Source organism: Gavia stellata, chromosome Z, assembly GCF_030936135.1.
Source record: "Gavia stellata isolate bGavSte3 chromosome Z, bGavSte3.hap2, whole genome shotgun sequence".
NCBI classification, from domain to species: domain Eukaryota; kingdom Metazoa; phylum Chordata; class Aves; order Gaviiformes; family Gaviidae; genus Gavia; species Gavia stellata.
Window position 1 is genome coordinate 47,512,519 of NC_082637.1, and position 18,509 is coordinate 47,531,027.

At 37.2% G+C, this 18,509-nt stretch overlaps 1 protein-coding gene across 3 annotated transcripts in view; it reads right to left on the reverse strand.

Moving 5' to 3' along the window:
• Positions 1–2,315: 2,315 nt before the first annotated feature.
• Positions 2,316–18,509, reverse strand: part of CDC14B (cell division cycle 14B) — a 47,441-nt gene continuing 31,247 nt past the window's right edge. The window contains exons 10-14 of one of the 3 annotated variants that reach the window (XM_059833291.1): positions 17,545–17,683; positions 17,256–17,409; positions 16,403–16,503; positions 8,780–8,896; positions 2,316–5,479 (exon numbers count right to left, since the gene is read on the reverse strand). In XM_059833291.1, the coding sequence (XP_059689274.1) occupies positions 5,443–5,479; positions 8,780–8,896; positions 16,403–16,503; positions 17,256–17,409; positions 17,545–17,683 (548 nt within the window). In that variant the 3' untranslated portion in view covers positions 2,316–5,442. Of the gene's footprint in view, positions 5,483–8,779; positions 8,897–14,521; positions 14,651–16,402; positions 16,504–17,255; positions 17,410–17,544; positions 17,684–18,509 lie in introns of those variants that run through there. The other 2 variants (XM_059833289.1, XM_059833292.1) reach the window with 2 other exon arrangements.

The window sequence follows — 18,509 nt, forward strand, 5'->3', positions numbered from 1 at the left end:
GGATGAAATACAGCAGCTGCTGCCTGGGCTGTCCAGTTTTGCCACGGATTCTTCAGCAGCCTAGTGGACTGGGACAGAGTTTGGTCAGGAGGACACAGACCAGGTATGGAGCTCTTTAAAGGACAGACTTTCTAGATGCCCTCCTCCATTCCCCCTTGTCACAGTCCAACACTTGGACCAGGTTCTTAGAGACATTCCATGGATGGAGGGTGTCATGCGTAATACCAAATTTACTTACTTGAAGATGGCTGATGTTAGGTGGCATTTCTTACTCAAAGTGATACAAAGTATACTGAAAACACAAATGTAAGTTACACTTTGCAAAATACAGCAATTGCAATACACAGTTCGGTCACAATACTAGTGTGATTCCCATTACTGGTCCCTACGGTATCCTCACCGTCACCACGCAGGGTGTCCCCTGTCACTGGGAAAAAATAGGAGGGTTGATACCAGCTCAAGCCCCTTGCTCTCTTTGAAATTCTTTTGGCAGTTGTCTGGGGCTTATAGTCTGTGTATTCACTCTCCCCATGCTGCTCTGGCCAGCTCAGGGTGACATTCACGCTCCCTGAAGAGCTAGGGAAGAAACGTTTACACCACTAGTTGATGCACGCAACTGTTGATAGCTGTTTATCTAAAACAAAGGCCACCCTCCAGTCCCCTTTGTGTTGGGATAAAGACATCTTCTTTGCAACAGCTGTGGTCCATCACACCCTGCATCATTCCCCGAGACTGACAAGCACATCATCCTTGCCCATCTTCTCTCAGCGTTACTCCATTTTAGGGGCTTACTGTCAGTCACACCCATGTGAAATCAACCACAAAAGCAAGAAAAAGCAAACATCTCTTCCTCAACAAACTCTTAGTGAGTTAGGCTCAAAGCATGCCGTTTCTCTTTAACACCAGCCTTGAATATTTCTAAACATACCCGTTTTGCTACAGCATATTTTCATCTACTCCTACATAGGCTCTGTAGAAACTGAAATGCAAAGGAGGCTAAATAGAGCCAAACTGAAGTTACTCAGAAATACTGTAAAGAGATTATTGTTGCAGTGCACTAATTTGTCAATGGATTTGACCTGGGCCACTGCTCAGTTGTTCTCTGTAGGATTTTTCAGTCCTCTGCCCTCCCCTGCCCAGTGCCAGTACTCCTTAAATCGCTAATGGTATGATAGGGGTTAACTGTTTTCCTCTGGACATCACAGGCATAAACTGATGTTTTCCCAGGCAAAAACCCATCATGCAGTCTTCAGCAGGCAACTAGTTTGTCAGGAAAAGGTAGTTTGAACATTCATTTAAGTTTAGACAGGATCACTTCCAACAGATGAACGCAGACTTTCCAATCATAAGAACTATCTGGCGCAAGTGAAAGTTTCCTTGCTTGTCAAACAGGCTCTGCTTGGGGTGTGCAAGTTCCACATTTTCTAATGTAGGTAAGGTAAGGGTGATGACAGAATCACAGAATCACTAAGGTTGGAAAAGACCTGTAAGATCATCAAGTCCAACCATCAACCCAACACCACCATGCCCATTAAACCATGTCCCACAATGCCTCGTCCACATGTTCCTTGAACATCTCCAGTGATGGTGACTCCACCACTTCCCTGGGCAGCTTATTCCAGTGTCTCACCACTCTCTCAGTAAAGAAATTTTTCCTAATATCCAGATTAGAAGTATTTGAGTTGGTCAGTATTTTTTGCTGTTGTGTTTGGATTTTTTTTAAAAAACCCTAAACTAGATCACCATTAACTCTTATGCAAAAAGAAGCGTTCCTAAAAATTTATTTTTTACTTCTGAGAAACCTTCACTTTCATGGTATGTATCAAAGTATATGGTATTTAATATGATGCCTGTTTTTCCAAAAAAGAGTACTACACGATCATAGAGGAAGGAAACAAATTAACGAGAACCCCGTTGTTCTGTCTTATCCATGTTTTTTACTGGGTAACAGTATCCCCACAATTCAAATACAATTACTGTTGTTTTCCAAAGTGAGTCCCCTGAAATGTAGAGCCAGAAGTTCTCGATTTTTGAAATTAGAGCGGTGTATTTTTGAAGGATTTGTGCTTTAATTAAAGGTTTTCAGGCAGCTGAGGGTCTTGCATTATTTTTCCGAGCACAAAGGAGTCAGCGTGGTACAGATATGAAGGTTTTGTGCTGAATTTTTTTAGAATGCTGGATGTAAAAGTGAGAAAACAAACTTCTGATTATTATTTTTAATTTTACACAATTCATGTTTACAATTCTCACTATTCAGTATTTTGTATAAAATCAAATACAATATGCAGTATTTTCAAATGAGACACAAACGCATATTGAACTACTTAATATTACAAGATAATATGAAGCTCTATCTTAAAAATACCTTCAGCAAAATAAACTCCCATTCTGTCAATCCAAGTTAAAAAAATATGATTAGAAATATACAATTTAAAAATAATCAGGATGAACAGTACGGATTAGTCAAGAAATTTTAGATCTTGATAGTCTCTACGTGCTTTTACGCAAGACAAACAGTCTGCAAACCATTAATATAAAAACTGCAGTGCAACGAACGAACTGGTGAACATCACATTTTTTTCTCCATTTTAATGCATAAGTAAGTCTCTTAAATCTTATTTTTTTTTTGTTTTAAATCAGCAGGACTTCCTCTATTGTCATACCGGGGCAAAAAGACAAGGTCTGGGTTAACATCTGAGTTAAGTTACTGATGCTGTAGTGGAAGCTAGCAACTTGACCCAAGATATTACATGTTTTCAGTATGTTGCATACTTTTGAATAAGACATCAAGGGAGAATTCGTCTGCCATGTATTTGAAAGAGGGGAATGAATTTCTAAGGGAAAACTCCTAAATGATAGAAGAAATAACTTCCTTCAGCTGCTCTGTGTGGTACAGTGGTAACACAGCTACTGCCACACATTCCCTTTTGGCACGTAATACTTCAGAATTCAAAAAAGATTTAGAAACCAAGGACTCCCTCACCCATGCCCCCTCTTAATTCTTGCACTTAAGACAGCTTTGGTATGGTATAATAAAAATGCTAGACAAAGTACTAAAAATTCAGAAGAACAAACTAAGCAATACAATTAGATGGGACACAATGAGGTAATGAGTTAATTTTCCATATAAGGCTGTTTGCAGAGTTCAAATGTAAAATCCCTTTGACATTTATGTGTTTCTTACTAAGATACTGGGTGGTGGAAGGGGGTATCCTGAAACATTCATGCCAAATGTGCAGTTTTGGTTTAGCTAGGGTTACTATTGTTTGTGTTTGTGCACTTGTTTTATGCAAATTTACTTCTGATGAACCTGAAAGTGCTAATGGCTCTGCTGGTTACTTTAAAAAAGGCAAATTCCAATTTGGAATTTGGAAGGGGTGTGAAACCGACTGATTATTTTTAGGTTAAAAACAAAGATGCTAAAAGCAGAAGCTCAGCTGAGAGAAGGGCAAAGCCAAACACAATAATTATTACTAAATCTATCTTGTTTTGACTCTCACCCTCTCACCTCACTAGTTTCATCCCTTCTATCTTCCAAGACAAGAATTTTCTTCAAAAATAAACACAAATTTGTATTTGCACAATATACCTACTATTGTGGTTACCTGTACTTCAGATTTTGGGCAAGTGGCTTGCTTAAAAAAAAAAAGACAAGAAATTTTAATCACTGTATCAGCATGAATTCAGTCCCTCTCTTTTAGGTGCTTTTCACCTAGAAGAAAATGATGGTGAGGGTGAAGATTAAGAGGAAAACAAAAAATATTTGGGGTCTCAGCCTCCATGGTCCTTTATTTTGCACCGTACAAGCCTCTTTTGTTTTCTTTGTATTCATATTTGCAGATTTTGACTATCCAAACTCATGGATGCTACCTGTAAGTGTAAGCTTACTTACACTTCACATCTTGCTTCCCCTCCAACTCAGGATGCTCTTGCCACAAGATATTTTCAAGCCAATATGTGGTTATTCATCTTGGTGTTCAAAAATCATCAGCCTAACAGAAAGCTTCATTTTAATTTAAAAGGATGTAGATTGAAACTAGTTACTGAACCTGCCCATTTACATTCGTAAAAAGAAAATTCTCCCCTTTGCAGAGGTAATCTGTATCTTTAAAACTCCAGCTATTCCATTGCTAACATTTCAGATCTCTCAATTTCTTCTACTTTCTACTGTAAGAGACACTAAATCAACAGATAACTGTATCATATTTAAGGCTATGTGGTAACAGTCCTCATCTGAGGGATATGCAGCTACAAACTTCAGTTGGCAGACAAGGGTACATCACTGCAAAGCCAGCTTTGAGATTTCATGATGTGAAAAGCGGTAGGGAAAAAATGCTGCCAGTGTTTGAAGACAGTCTTGTAGTGGATGAAAATTTCAGTCTGTCTCAGACAGACTCCTCTAAAATTACACTGCTTTTTAACAGAGGTAGGCTGTAGTTTTTAAAGTGTTAATTAGATGTTAAAAACTGTACCTGCCCCTGAGGTTCCACTACCAATCTCAGTTGTACAGCAAGCTTATTTCCCCTTTTTTGTGTGCTGCACTCATTAAACGTCTCAAAGCTAAAAACAGTGACATCCACATGTTACCAAGTGTACCAGTAAAACCCGGGAAAAATTCTTACCTTTTAGATATGGTAATCTAAAGTTTCACCTAAAAGACTTGAAGATAGGAAAAGAAACAGTAATGACATTTCAATATGACAGCACTGCTTTAAATGCTGTTTTTCATCCCCCTTAAAATCATAACAGAGTTAAAGCAATTACAACTAGTTAAAAGAGCCATTGGTTGTGAACAACTAAAAATCTATTACAATTAAAAAGAAGTTAATTCCTTAGAATTAGTTTTTTCAAAATAAACAAACCACACAACCTTTGAAAATAAAGCACTCTTTGGTGGACAATAGTTACTTTGTGTACTTAATACTGCGGCTTCATAAAAAACTTCATACAAAATAAGAAAGAATAGCCAATTAACACAGGAGAGTACCAATACTATAAGAAAAAAGCTTTTGTGGTTGATTTTCAGTCTCAAGTGGAGACTTGAGCCCAGTCTGAATGGACAGCAGAGTTTTATGTATTTAAAAGCTCCCACCATCTTTTACTTTCTGGTGGTCAGCAGCTAAGTGATTGCCATCACAATTTATACACATGCATCATACATACTAGCAAGCCCTCTTTATAATAGAGAGCTTAAGTATTTACACCTGAGCCTGCATGTACACAGATTTTGTTGGTTTTGTTTGAGGAAGTGTTAGCACATTAGGAAAGTGTCTACCAAGCATGTTGACAGTTCATTTTATTCTACAAGTACGGAAGAGATTCTTCTGTTTCACTTTTGCTGAAAAATGGAGCCAAAGTAATCTTGAATTGCATCAAGTCCTCTCTAGTCACATCCCCTTTATTCCTGAATATCCTCTTCAACACTGGTTGCTTATTTGAAATTTAACGCAATACTGTTCTAGTCCTTGGGATGGATTGGCTGCTGAAATAAAACATATTTGAGGAAAAAAGTTAAGTATGTACTCAATAAGTATTTCAAGCAAACATTTCTGGCAAGGTAAAATGAGCAAATGAGACTTCAAAGAAAGAAACAAAAGATAAAAGTCACTGCATTTAAGAACACAGCAATATTGGCTGGAAGAAAGCACAGACTGGTCTGATCACAGGCAGTATGAGGAAAGGTTCTGTTCCATACAGAAAAGCAACAGAGGATTCAAAGTATCATAACTGCATTAACTGCCTTTGCTGTAAAGCATTCCTTTTCTTTCTCTCCCTCTGAGGTATCAGACTGTAGGAAAGCAGAAAGAATGGTAAAGCAACATTAATTTTTTTAAGTTAGATTTAGATTACATACAGACAAGCTCTGAAATGCTGCAGGTAGTTTTCAGTGTTTGAACAAGGGTGGGGAAGGCTGCTTTATAATTCCCAGCAAAGCAAAAGCATATGAGATTTTTAAAGCGTATTCCTCTTTGTTACTTTTTGTGATACACCTCTCTGGTTAAAAGAAGGAAAGAAATCTATACAATACAGTTTTCATGCATTTTCCCCCATACGCCCAATTATTCTTTTGTAATAACTTGACCTGCATTCCCTTAAGCACCTCTACCTACCAAAATTCCTTCACCACTCAAGATTTCATTTCTAGTCAACTACTTAATATATACATAATCTTAATCCTGTTATGTGTGGCAACACGGGAAAGACTGTTTCATTTCTGTCTTGCTATGATTCAGTTGTTTTGGATCTGATGTATGCACCTCGTTAAAATACAAACTTCTCAGGAATCGGCAAATTTACAAGGAAGGTGTCTTAATTGGAGAAACACAGGTAAAGACTGTGGATAACGCTCTAGTAATGTGATTTCCTGCAGTTCAACAACATTGTTATTTCAGTCATAAGATATAATGTGTTATGTCCCCCAGTACTGGTCTTTCATAGATGGCGGCTGACATTTAGAGATACCTCGCCAAAGAAATGCAGTGAATGTTATGAAAAGGACTGAAATTCACTAAATTCTCTTTGCAAAGCCAGAATAGAGCGGTTTAGCTGTAAATGGCTGTTTTGGCAGAAAAATCATTCTATGAATAGGGTCGCCAACTGTCTGAAGAATGAAATGGCAAATGAATTGCCCAGCTCTGCAGATTATACTGCATTAGCATGAGTTGCAAATGTGATTTGTCTACAGTAAGAATTTACTAAAATGACCTAAAGCATCAACAAATGACATTAATGTAAAAATACTGCAAGATGTTTCCACTGGAACATACCAGACAAGAAAATGAAAGAATAAGGGTACACAGTAATGTCAGAAGTTCAGAGAAGTCAACAAGGTCTTGACAAAGACAGATATTGGTTAGGCATGGTCTCAATTTTTTAATAATAATTATTCTCCTCTACCCTGCAATCTACTTGATCTGGAATAGGTCAATCAATTTGAGCACTATGAGGTAATGCAAACTGCACAGACTTCAAGAAATTAAATTTAAAAGAGATTAAAAAACAAAGGGATGCTTAAAAAAAATGAGTGAGGTTTTGCCAAATGCTGCAGGAGAAATAAAAGGACACCAACAAGATTAACAAGGTACTGCATTCTAAGTCCATGAAATTGTACAGCCATAACGAAATACCCTTTAGAAGGACCAGCATCCAATTAGTCCTCTCAGATGACAAGATAATTAAGAACTCCAGAACTGTGACATAACTATTTAGGACAAATTTGATTATTGGATCCAAGAATAAAGAGACTGAAATTCTTCGACCTCCGAAGTTGGAAGAAAAGCAACAGTATATGGAATGAAGTAGAAGTTTTAGAAAATCCATTAAAATATGAAGTACTTCATGAAGTTTGAGATCAACCTGATGCACGATCCTCAGAGTCATAAATCTGGCAATACGCCTAAAGGATTTCTTTCAAAATAACTGAAATCTATGAACTCTGTTTTAGAGATGTTGTTTCCTCCTAAGGATAGATATTCTCATCTCACACAAAACAAAGGTCAACTTGGAGGTGTGTTTTCCAGGAACTAAAAATCTCTGTTCAATTACACACATGCATGTATACAGTACCAAGCGTTGCAAGGAGCTTAAAACTGGTAGAGGCATGAAGAATAAAAACAGCAGGCAGAATCCCATCAGTCTGTTTGGACCAAAACTGACATGGTGAAAACAATGCAAAATGGAGGAAAAAAACAACCAACCAAACAGGAAAACCATGAAAAATACTTGAGATTTTCAGGAAAAAGAGATTATTTTTTAACATACTGTTATACAAATCAAAACATAATTCATATAGCCACTGCTAAAAATTTTTCTGACTAGAGTTTACTGCAGTCTACTATTAATATTTCTGTTGTCTGATAGAGTGAATTTTTCGTCACTTCTGTTACCTTCAACGTAACAGGATGAGGAAGGGGAAGGAAAAGCTCTCTGGGGAAAAAGCTACACAAGAACTTGGAATTTTCAGCAATACTTATAAATCACGCCAGATAACAACCTTTCTCTCTTCCCAAGAAAAGTAAGTCTCTTCAGCACCTGACAAACCCATTCAAAAGTTTTTCACTATAAGCACAAGACAAATTCTGTTCAACTGTAACCACTGGAAATTGCTTGGGAATTTTTTAAGCTACACTCCCAGGCTCATGTTTGATAACGACCTGAAGAGCTGTCATAGAGGGGCATGAACACATGCATATACAAAGAAACATAGTAGTAGTGTGGCCACATGCTTCTTGGCCAAAAGGCACTTTCAGTCTTGCATAAATCCATCCGAATTTAAAATTTCATTAAGCTTATCGAACAGGTTCAGTTCAGATTATCAGTCATACTGTCAGTACAAAAGCTCATACCACACATGCATTTTATACACTTCACCTCTCCACTACTACTGCATTTCAGTTGTCCATCAAATTCCTTAGTTTTGACTTCATGTGCTGACTAATAATGCTGTGAACAACTTTTCCATCTCTTACTCCAGGCAGAGGTTTGGCAAAGAAAGGATTTTTTTGTTACCAAGATCCCTCATCTTCAGTAATTCTGACTCACATTAGGAATTGCAATATAAAATTTTCAAAGCTGAAAGACTGAGCAACGTAAACGAATTACGTAAGATTTAAGGTTCCAGATATTCTCAGTACATGACTTAAACCATAAAATTTGTTTCTCATTTCCCATTGCTAGGAGGAGTTGTTGATGGCAAAAGCTCATGCCAGCAATGGATATGCCAGCTCAAAATATTTGCCTAGAGAACAGTTACTGGATCTGTAAAGAGGGTAACTCTCACCTTTTTAAACTGTTTTTTCTTGCAGCAGACCTGGTAGTTCTTTTAGTAATGTCTGTACTGTCAGAAATGCTAGGTTCAGAGGTTTTATTTTTCTGAACACTGGACTGCAGAATTACTCTGAAAAGAGTAGGAAAAAAGAAAGATTATATAACCTGAAAGTTTCTAGGAAAACACTGAAAAGAGGATATTACAGTTGCAGCAGAGCTAACATGTATCAGTTGGCTTTTCACAAATCATTCTGAAAAGCAAACTGTTCTGCCTGAAACACATCCATCTCTTTACAACATCCTTGTTACAATTATGGTAATACAAGTTGTTTTGTCTGAAGTACGCAATGAAAATGTATTTTCCAGACTGACACAGAAAGGAATTCAGAAAAAAACCCAAGTAACTCAATTTGTGAAGATCAACGTCTAAATCTCCTGCAATTAACCACGAGATATTCCCTTCAAATACAGTAGGCTAGGAAAATCATTGCATATACTGCCATTTTGTGCTTACAGGGAATTACTACACCATAATCAAAACTCAGCTTTACATGCTGGTTGTGCTCAACTGCTTCTCTGGAAGACTCTGGAGCAATATATTGACTATTTCCTGAACAGGCAGACAAATCCTAGTGTTGCTTACATCAACAACAAAAGAACTCCAGGCTGTGAAAGGCCGTATTTTTAGCCACCAGCCAACTGGCTCACAAAGAGACCATGTCTTCTGTATTCCTATATACTTGTAGTGAAATTATGATACTATGGAGACAAAAAGTGACAGCTGGTCAATGGAGTCCACAGATATCTATTTGGAGCATCATTTTATACGTCTATTCCCTAGTCATTCCACCTATGCAAGTTTCCAACTATAAAACTATGCATCATTTTAGAGCTTCAGAGCAAAGCGTAACTTAGCTATTTCTGTTTTTTTCCCCTGCTGTTATTAGACTCTAATTTTCAGTGGCTTCACTGAGTCCATCTGTGTCAGCAGATTATATTAGACTGGAAATCAAAACGTTCATTAAGTTGTATAAACTGCAGCCTGGTTGATTAATACTTTGAAGAAACTGTTTTCAATGAATCCTAGATATGAACATAAAACATAACTTCTGGAGCAAAAGTGGACAGACATACATGGGAGAAAATACAAGTATTTTCATACTCACATAACATATTCACCAAAAACAGAAATGGAAAAAACCGCCTATGCTTTCACTGTTTTATATGGGTTTGATACCAGAATTAGAATATGCATCAGAGATAACACAATTTAATCTAAAATAAATTATTTACAGCAGTAAAACTGATCAGCAACCTTACTTACCACATGTTTCTAGATTGTTTAGCAAACAGATGACTAGAGAACCACAAAGTTCACGTATTTTAACTTTCTACTTTAACAAATCTCTCTTAGTATTTCTGACTTGCAAAATCTTGTCACTTGATTTGCAAAAGTCCAAACCAAACAGTCTTCTCTTCCTCGAAGAGAAGATATAAGATTGTAATGGCAAGTACTATCAAAACACAAAGCAAATTCTACTGTAAACACAACACATTCAAAGTTGGAGGAATCGATTATTTGAGAGGCTGAAAACAAAAAACAGATACCTTAAACATCCTATCATGCTTCTGTAGATAACACAAATTCTTCTAACAAAAATCTGGTTTCCTGGCATGCCAAAGGTAAAAAGGTTTAAAACCTGTAAGTTCACTTTATAATTTCTATTGTGCTTGTAATCCAGGTCTAACAAGTTCTAATATTAAACTTAAAATTCTCCTTTCAGTGCCACAGTTGTCATACAACATGAACAAATTTGGGCTACTGCACTTTCAACTAAGCTTTACAAATTACACCACTGGTGAAAAGAGACTTGCATTGTACTTTTTATCTGTGCCACTAGCAACATCCAGGACTGAATGGAAAGGTACAAAGCTGGCTTAACCCTGTAACATTTAGTCACTGAAATATAAGCATGACCAAATCACGGCACATGCTGGTTTACTACTGCTCATGCAGACAGAAATATGGAAAAGTCAGGTTTTCTCCTTAAATATATACATACAGTGTCTCTCTGTATAAAATGCATGTAATGTACATATAAAAGAAAGCAAAAGTTATTGGAATGTGTTCTAATGCTTATAATCTTTCTCTTATAGGTGTCCATTCTTTCCAGACCGCAGAAGTTCAGAAAACAGGTCAGTATACATGGCTTAAACCCATATACTTATCTAATATGAACTGAAACACTATGAAGTGTTAAGATACCATCTTGCACAAACACGTAAATATTTATCTTTTCAACATATCATAGGTAAATCTGTACTTCCCACAGACTTTCATTTTCAAAGAAAAGAAAAGAGGTTCTAAATGGGAACATGACTTATAAAAATAGTCACCATATATAATTGCACCTTAAAACCAAACCAACTACAACATCATCCTCTTAAGACTGCTGTATCTAACAAAGGGTAGGGAGAAAAGGAGCTGGCTTATGGCATCAGCTCAGAGCCAGCTGTGAGCGTGGTAGAACTTTTACTATCATCTGCTCTTCAGTAGATACGTCATTTTTGGACCTCAACAATACCCAACTTCACATGGCTACCCAAGAATAAAGATTAACTGAAATCCCTGTGAATGAAACATTTGCTGAATGATCAAAACAGACATGTTTAAATCAGACTAAAATTCTAGACTTCCAAGGCTGATAGCACCTCAAAGAAAACAGATGAGGTCCTATTTACACCATCATCTGACATGGTGTTACAACTAAACACCCAGAGTTGCCTTTGGGCCCAACAACTGTCAGCTTAGGAGCAGTAACAGTGCTATCAGAGCTTTTGTTACAATACTACTGCATACATGTTTAAGGTAAGAGAAGAAACTATCTTTAATGTATGAAATTTTGATTTAACACAATTAGACTAGCAGCCTCACTTGGTAACAGGTTTGATAGATAGCTTTTATAATGGACATGAGATAAGGCCACAGTAGAGGAAATCCTCCCAAAATCTCAGCACCAAAAAAACCCCCAAACTATATCAGAGAAGCGTAAGATCCTCAGGACACCAACCTTACTGCTTTGTAACTGTTCACGTAAAATAGCATCTCATGCTGTACATGACAACAATCAACTTCCACAAACACCAGCAGAAAGGGCATCTGACGTACACAAAGGTTTTCTAACTCAATGAAATATTATTTTCTAAAAATAAAAGAAAAAGCAGAACATTTCCTGAACACAGGCTACAGGATGCTGTAATAGCCACACTACTAAAATAGGTAATCTATATATCGTAAGAATTTTTCATCTCTAGTTAATCTGTAATGGAAACATCACTTGGTACTTCTGAACCTAATATACTTCCCAAACACCACACTAGTTTACACACTACTTTCTCACTGAAGCTAATATATCGGCCTTTAAACAAATCAAAACCTGCTTAAATGGAACAGTGTTTGAGTCAGTAGCAGCATCTTTTAAATAGTTCACAACTTTTTTTCACCATTTAACTCAGAATGGGGTGGGGGGACAGGTACACCACCAGGACACAAAAGCCTAAACCCCACAACCCAAGACAAAATCCACAAAACTTGAAATGCCAGCAAGGTAATACATCTTGCACAGAAATCAATCCACACAACAAGCTTTTTTAAAAGAAAAATGATTACAGTATCCTAGGGAGGGATGAGGGGAAGAGAGCTTATACAGGAGCATGTCTTCTCTGACCTGTGATGTACATTTTATTCTTGCCAAGGCTACCTGTTTTATGAGGTCTGTCAAATGCAATATTGCTTTCTCCTTCAATCACCTCACGATTTTTAGGAAAATAGGCCTGAGACCTCTACCACTGTTCCAAGTCATTGATAGGCAACAACGGACTGATACTCTTCAGTCTACAGGGCTCCAGCCACTAGGACTGCCAGGCTAGCCCAGAGAGATTCACAATCCTGATTGGTAATTTGATCTCTTAAAACACAAGGGACACCAGCTGCATAATGGAGAGAACGTTAATCTAGCTTTTAAGAAAAGCTTAAGCGTTTTCTCTTCCCAGACATAAACCAACATTGTATGATTGTTAATCCTGGATAGGAGGCAACAGCACCAGTTGCTTGCATAGTGACACATTTACCAACATCAAACAGTCTTTTCTCTTTCCCTCTAGTAAGAGAGTTTTTAGACAGAACACAGAAACAGTAAGAGAAAGAATGGATGATAGTTGCGTGAAATTAATCTTACAGTACAGGAAAACGAAGGACAGATTGTTTAATTTTTTTAACCAGTGTTTTAAGTTTAGCTTTTTAGTCTGTGTTTAGAAATCTGAGGTCTGACTTCTGGAAAACACTGAGACAAGAAATACTGCAATATTCAGTGTAAAACTTTGAAAACAAGTCTCTCATTTAAGTATGTTCTTTGACAAAGTTAGGAACCAACGGAAAAAAAAACAGCTAAAGCGATCTTTAATATCTTTTTTTCCTCCAAAAGAATAGCTGAAGATGGCCTCAGCTAAGGCTGAATAGGATAACTAAGTTGTCCACACGTCCCCCAGTTCTCATTCTTTAGTTATTAGGTCATTTACTTCAGCAGAAAGAGTCCCATGCTTTTAAAAAGCGTGGACAAAAAGTTGCAAGGCCAAAGGTAGGAAGGATAGAAACTCTTAACCTTAATGTTCTGCCAGGAGAGAATGCCTTTTCTTACTTAGTACTCTGGTGTAAAACACTTTTTCTGACCTATTTTTTCTCTGAAAGCACCAAAGTTTCAAGCATTCATCCAAAGTAACCATTTTGCTTTGAGGGTGGTAGTGGTGGAGCAGCTCCAGGGAGACATGCTAGCAAGCAAAAAGTTCCTGTTTGGGTTTCCTAGGAGTTCTGCATGCTGCTGAAGTTTTGTTTGGCCAAAAGATGGAAATTGTCATTTGATGAAAACATTGCACCTTTTAAGTGGAAGCGAAGCACAGTAATCACTGCAGCCACTCTAACAAAAGCAGAGTGGAGAAAGAGTGAAAACTGTATTCAAGGAACTAGTATGTTTTTAATGCTTTACTCAGCTCCTGAATCCAAGTAACAGAAAGAAGGGATTTAACCAGTCTCATAAAGCTTTATAAAAAAAAACAATTGAGAACAAAAGAAGATGAAAACAGATTGGCTGGGCAAACAAGTGAGCCTTGACCTAATACTGCAACCCGCCTCATCTTCTGTTATGTTAAAAAGGAAAAATGAAGCCCCATTTTACTGCCTCTTATGGCATATAATACTATAATCTCTTAGTAAAAACAAAGACCTACCAACATTTCTAACAAATTCTAATTCCTGGCATTTCACGTGAGTAAAATCATCCTTTGGGAAACTAAGTTCCTTTGCAAGTTCATGAATTTCAAAGAAACACTGGAGCTAACATCTTCATTTGCAATACGCAAAGGACAGGATTATATTTTAAAGCAGTACTATTTCCTTTTTACAAATATAGTTTTGCTTATTTGCAGGAGCATGCAGAGAAGAAAGGCTTCAAAATTATAAATTATCCTAATTATAAAAGCTCTGCACCTTTTTGTATTGCAAGCCAGCCATACAAATCATTCAGTTATTCCAAATACTATATACAAAAGTACAACAAAGCCAGAGCAGTGCAATTTACTCTTGCAACAAAGCCAGTAAGAAACATGATATGAAAACATGCATTTATGAGACATACTAGACAGAAAGCGTGAGCTATTGTAGAGAAATGGAATGGGACACTTACACAGTGGCTCTCTCTCAGGGGGTCCTGATGGTTACTATGTTCTTAAACCATCTAGACAGAATAGCAGCCTGGGTAGAAGGGAGCCACATACAATCCACCAGATGACAATGCTACACAGTGTAGACACCAGCATAGCTAGGAGCCATCTAAAAAAGGGGTTGGAGGGGGAGGAAAAGATGAACAAAAATTCAAAAGCAAAAGCCATTGGTGCATTTTAGCTTGTTTCAAGTTCTCAAAAGCATATTGCTCTACTACCTTTGCCAAGCATTTTCTTACTTTCTATGATTGTAACAATCCATGCAACCATAAATTGCCAAATGTAGTATCCACCTGTTGCTGCAATGAAAGCAAATTTTCTGAAATTCTCTCACTAAAGTCGTCTATTCCAAAGAAAGTCTGTATCATTCTATTGAAAATAAGTACATGCTGGAGCAGTACATCTCTGACCACTTGATGCCATCTCTTACGCAGTTTGATCAGCCTGTATTCATACATCCTACTTCACAATCATATGTTTTAATACTAAAACATTAGGTCAGAGCCAGATCAGTTTGTAGGAACAATTTATGTAAACACCCAGATGATGGCGTATATTACCCTCCTGTGTTCAAAGTAGCAAAAGGTAATTCATAATCCTTCCCCAAAGGTGCAGAATATTGCTAATTAGAACATGTACTAAGTTTCCATTCATCAAAGCATATACAGTTTATACAATCCACTTCAATAAACATTTGAGGTAACTGAGGTGATGTGTTTTGGGTTTTTTTTAATGTCAGTTGGGTACAGGCTTTGTTCTCAATCTTTTGTTTCTTAAGTGATTGCCTATGTAAATGATGAGCATGAACAGAAGAGAATCTTAAAACAAAACCAGGATTCATACATAGCAATGTGTGAGGGTTTCCAAAGAAATGTTCCTTTAACTTCAGCACATTCTTACTACATACCTCTCACGTTTTCTAAAAGTCTGATGACACTGTTTGGTCTTAAAAAAAAAAAAAGAAAAAGAAAAAGCCAGCAGCTAGCAGCATCACCCCCTACAGAAAGACAGCACAACAAAAGCCGAGTTGCCTTTGGTCTGTGACTCTGGGCTACGCTATTTGCAAAAATCTGACAGCCAGCGGTCACCATTCCTTTCCTAGCAATCAAGTGAGATCCAGATATGTCTTGCAAGTCTTGCATTCTCTTGTAGTTTGTTTAAGGGCAGACAGAAAGCTCTTCTACTTACAGTTGCTATGAGCTATAACAGATGCAAAGGTGACTACAAACTTTCTTTTACTGGTGGTGTTTCAATACTTGTCTAAAATGAACAGTCTAGCATACTAGGTTCTCTGACAGAAATGCACTCCTTTTGAATTTATTTACTGAAATAGTGCTACTCCCTACCTGCCAGATGTACCAGACATTATCCCAAAGCCCACAGGATTTAGGGAAAGTTCCTCTCCAAGGAAGAGGAAATGAAAGGAAGCTAAAGATTCCTCTTTCAACTCTTCTCCTTAGGTAGCTGACTTGAGTTCAAAAAACAGTGCGCACCTTATTTCAGCCAATCAAACGCCATCACGCAGAGTCATATTCTTCCATTTTTATACTACCATAGGAAAGACAAGGGAATGTTTGTGATTAAAAGTAAAGCATGCAGAAATACTATGGGAGCTTGTAAAGTGCAGACCACTGGAATCAAAAACAATGCAGAAAACTAGAAATTGAGTAATGCAGTTCTTTAAACCAAGTTCTCCTGCCTCCTTAGTGCTCACCAAGCCTTCAGAGAAACGGTGAATCTCATGCTCCTTTTAAATGAGTAAAAGCAGCCTTGGCAACAAACTTTTCGCAGCAAACGGAAATATGCATAAAGAAGAGGATAAAAGTATTTCTAGCATTTATACATTCAGAAATTGACTTACGTTAGTGGAGATGCAGTTGGAGCTTTTGCCTGCCTTCTACTTTTCAGAGCACGAAGCTTATCACCTTGTGTTACACAGTTTGATTCATCTTCATCACTGTACTGGATAAGTGGAGGCAGGGAAAGGTTAAACCAAAATTAAAATATATACACTTAGACTTTTAAGAATTAACCTTATCTTAAATCTTAAAGTTAGAATTATCCCAACAGGAAAGTTTGCCAGCATAAAATTGAAGGAAATTCACTTCCATAAATACAATTCTGTTCTTTCCAGTTTCCTGTTTGCTGCTTTTAAACCTGTAAACCATTAAGTGGTGTCATGAATAACAGACATCAGAATGTTGTCTACCTTTAAAACAGTGGAAACGTATCAAATTTTTGCTTAGGTACAGTACAATCTTCACTCAAGTACAGCATTTCCTCCTTCATTTGCCTTACAGCAGTACCTTTTTTTAAAAAGGCAGCATCAAAAGGTATTATAGAAGTTGCAATTACTTAGAAACTAAAAAGAGCAAAAACCCTCTCCTCCATTCCCGTTAAACTAAATGAAGTAATAGACAATCCAAAACAAAATCAGTGTTTTTGATTGCAGATCGTGAGTACTTTTTTTGTTCTAATATTTACCTAATTACTAAAGTATGATAAGAATACTCCTACTTCACCTGTGTACTGCACTTCATTTTTCATACTCGCTGTCCATAACTTTTCCCCCCCATATCCCTTGATACAAAAAGATCAAACAAAAAAAGAATCTGATTAATGTAGTTTTACTGTACCCACAGGTTTGTTCAGAACCTGAGAGATTCTCAACAACAGTTACAACTTTTACAGGAGCACAATATTTGGATGGTTACCAGTTCAATGTCCTTTCGGATGGTTCTCCTGTTTCTTGTGTCATTAATTGAAATATCATCTACTCCTGACAGAATTCTTGTTACAGCAATTTTACGGTTTCCTTTCAACTTTGCACGGAAAATATCTCCTTCTGTCCAAAGTTCTGCCTGTTTGCTATCATAACATGGAAACAAAAAAAAACCCCAAAACACAACAAATTAATACCAAAGATTATTAAGTGTATAATAAAAGGAGAAGAAAAAGACATCTAGATCTATTTCTGAAATCATTTATAGTCTATCTACTTACTCCATCAGGAAGTGCTGTTGTGGTCCAATCACTGAACCAGGTCTATTTATTCTAATCCAGGCAATAGTTTCAGCAGCTGTCATCCGATAATGCTTCATAATATAACAGGCAATAAGTGTGCCAGTTCGTCCAAGACCAGCTGTGTAAGATAGAAGAATGGCTTCTTTTATATACCCATCTTCATCTGGAATCTGCTGTAGCTACAGACATTGTTTCTTGGACAAATAGTTACTTGCCTAATTTATTATACAAACCTGTTACTGATCAAACTTGGTAAGTGCAACTCACCTTCTGAATTTTTTTCCCATATACAAGGTTACTAACACATTGTTCACATATTTTTTGAGTGAGGTAACCTTCCAAAGCCAGTGACTTTACAAATACCTGTAAGTCTATCTTTCTTTATTTACCTGTCTATCTATGAATATGTATATAGGTATGAGAATGTTTTTATGCATGGGATAAAACAGTTGGCTTTTTTCCAAAATTCTCAAAGCATCTTCTTGCAAATTGATCATACATTGCACTGAAACCAGTTGCTCTTCCAATCCCTCCTCTAACTAATCTCTTACTTTAATTCCCAAGGAGAAGACAAATTTTGCAATAAGCAAGTGTGAGTACTAGCCAACACAGGCAAAAAGTACTCCAGAATGAGGAACCTTCTTTGCAATGGCCCTCAAAACAGTTCTATTTACCTTGGGAAACATGAGAAGGAAAGGAGGACAGCTCCAGATAAGTGGTTCCTCTCCTCGATCACTTGCTGTAAATGTGAAACCACACATCACCTCTCTTTTTTAACAAGCGACTGATCAACACCAGTGAAAAATCTTCAGTATAGCCCAACAGCCAAGACAACCACACAGCACTTTCCATGCCTCTCCCAGCTTTAAGAATAGGCTACAGCATTCTACTCTTTCTCAAGAGTAAGAGCAGGTTGAGGAACATAAGGTAGTCTAGACACCATT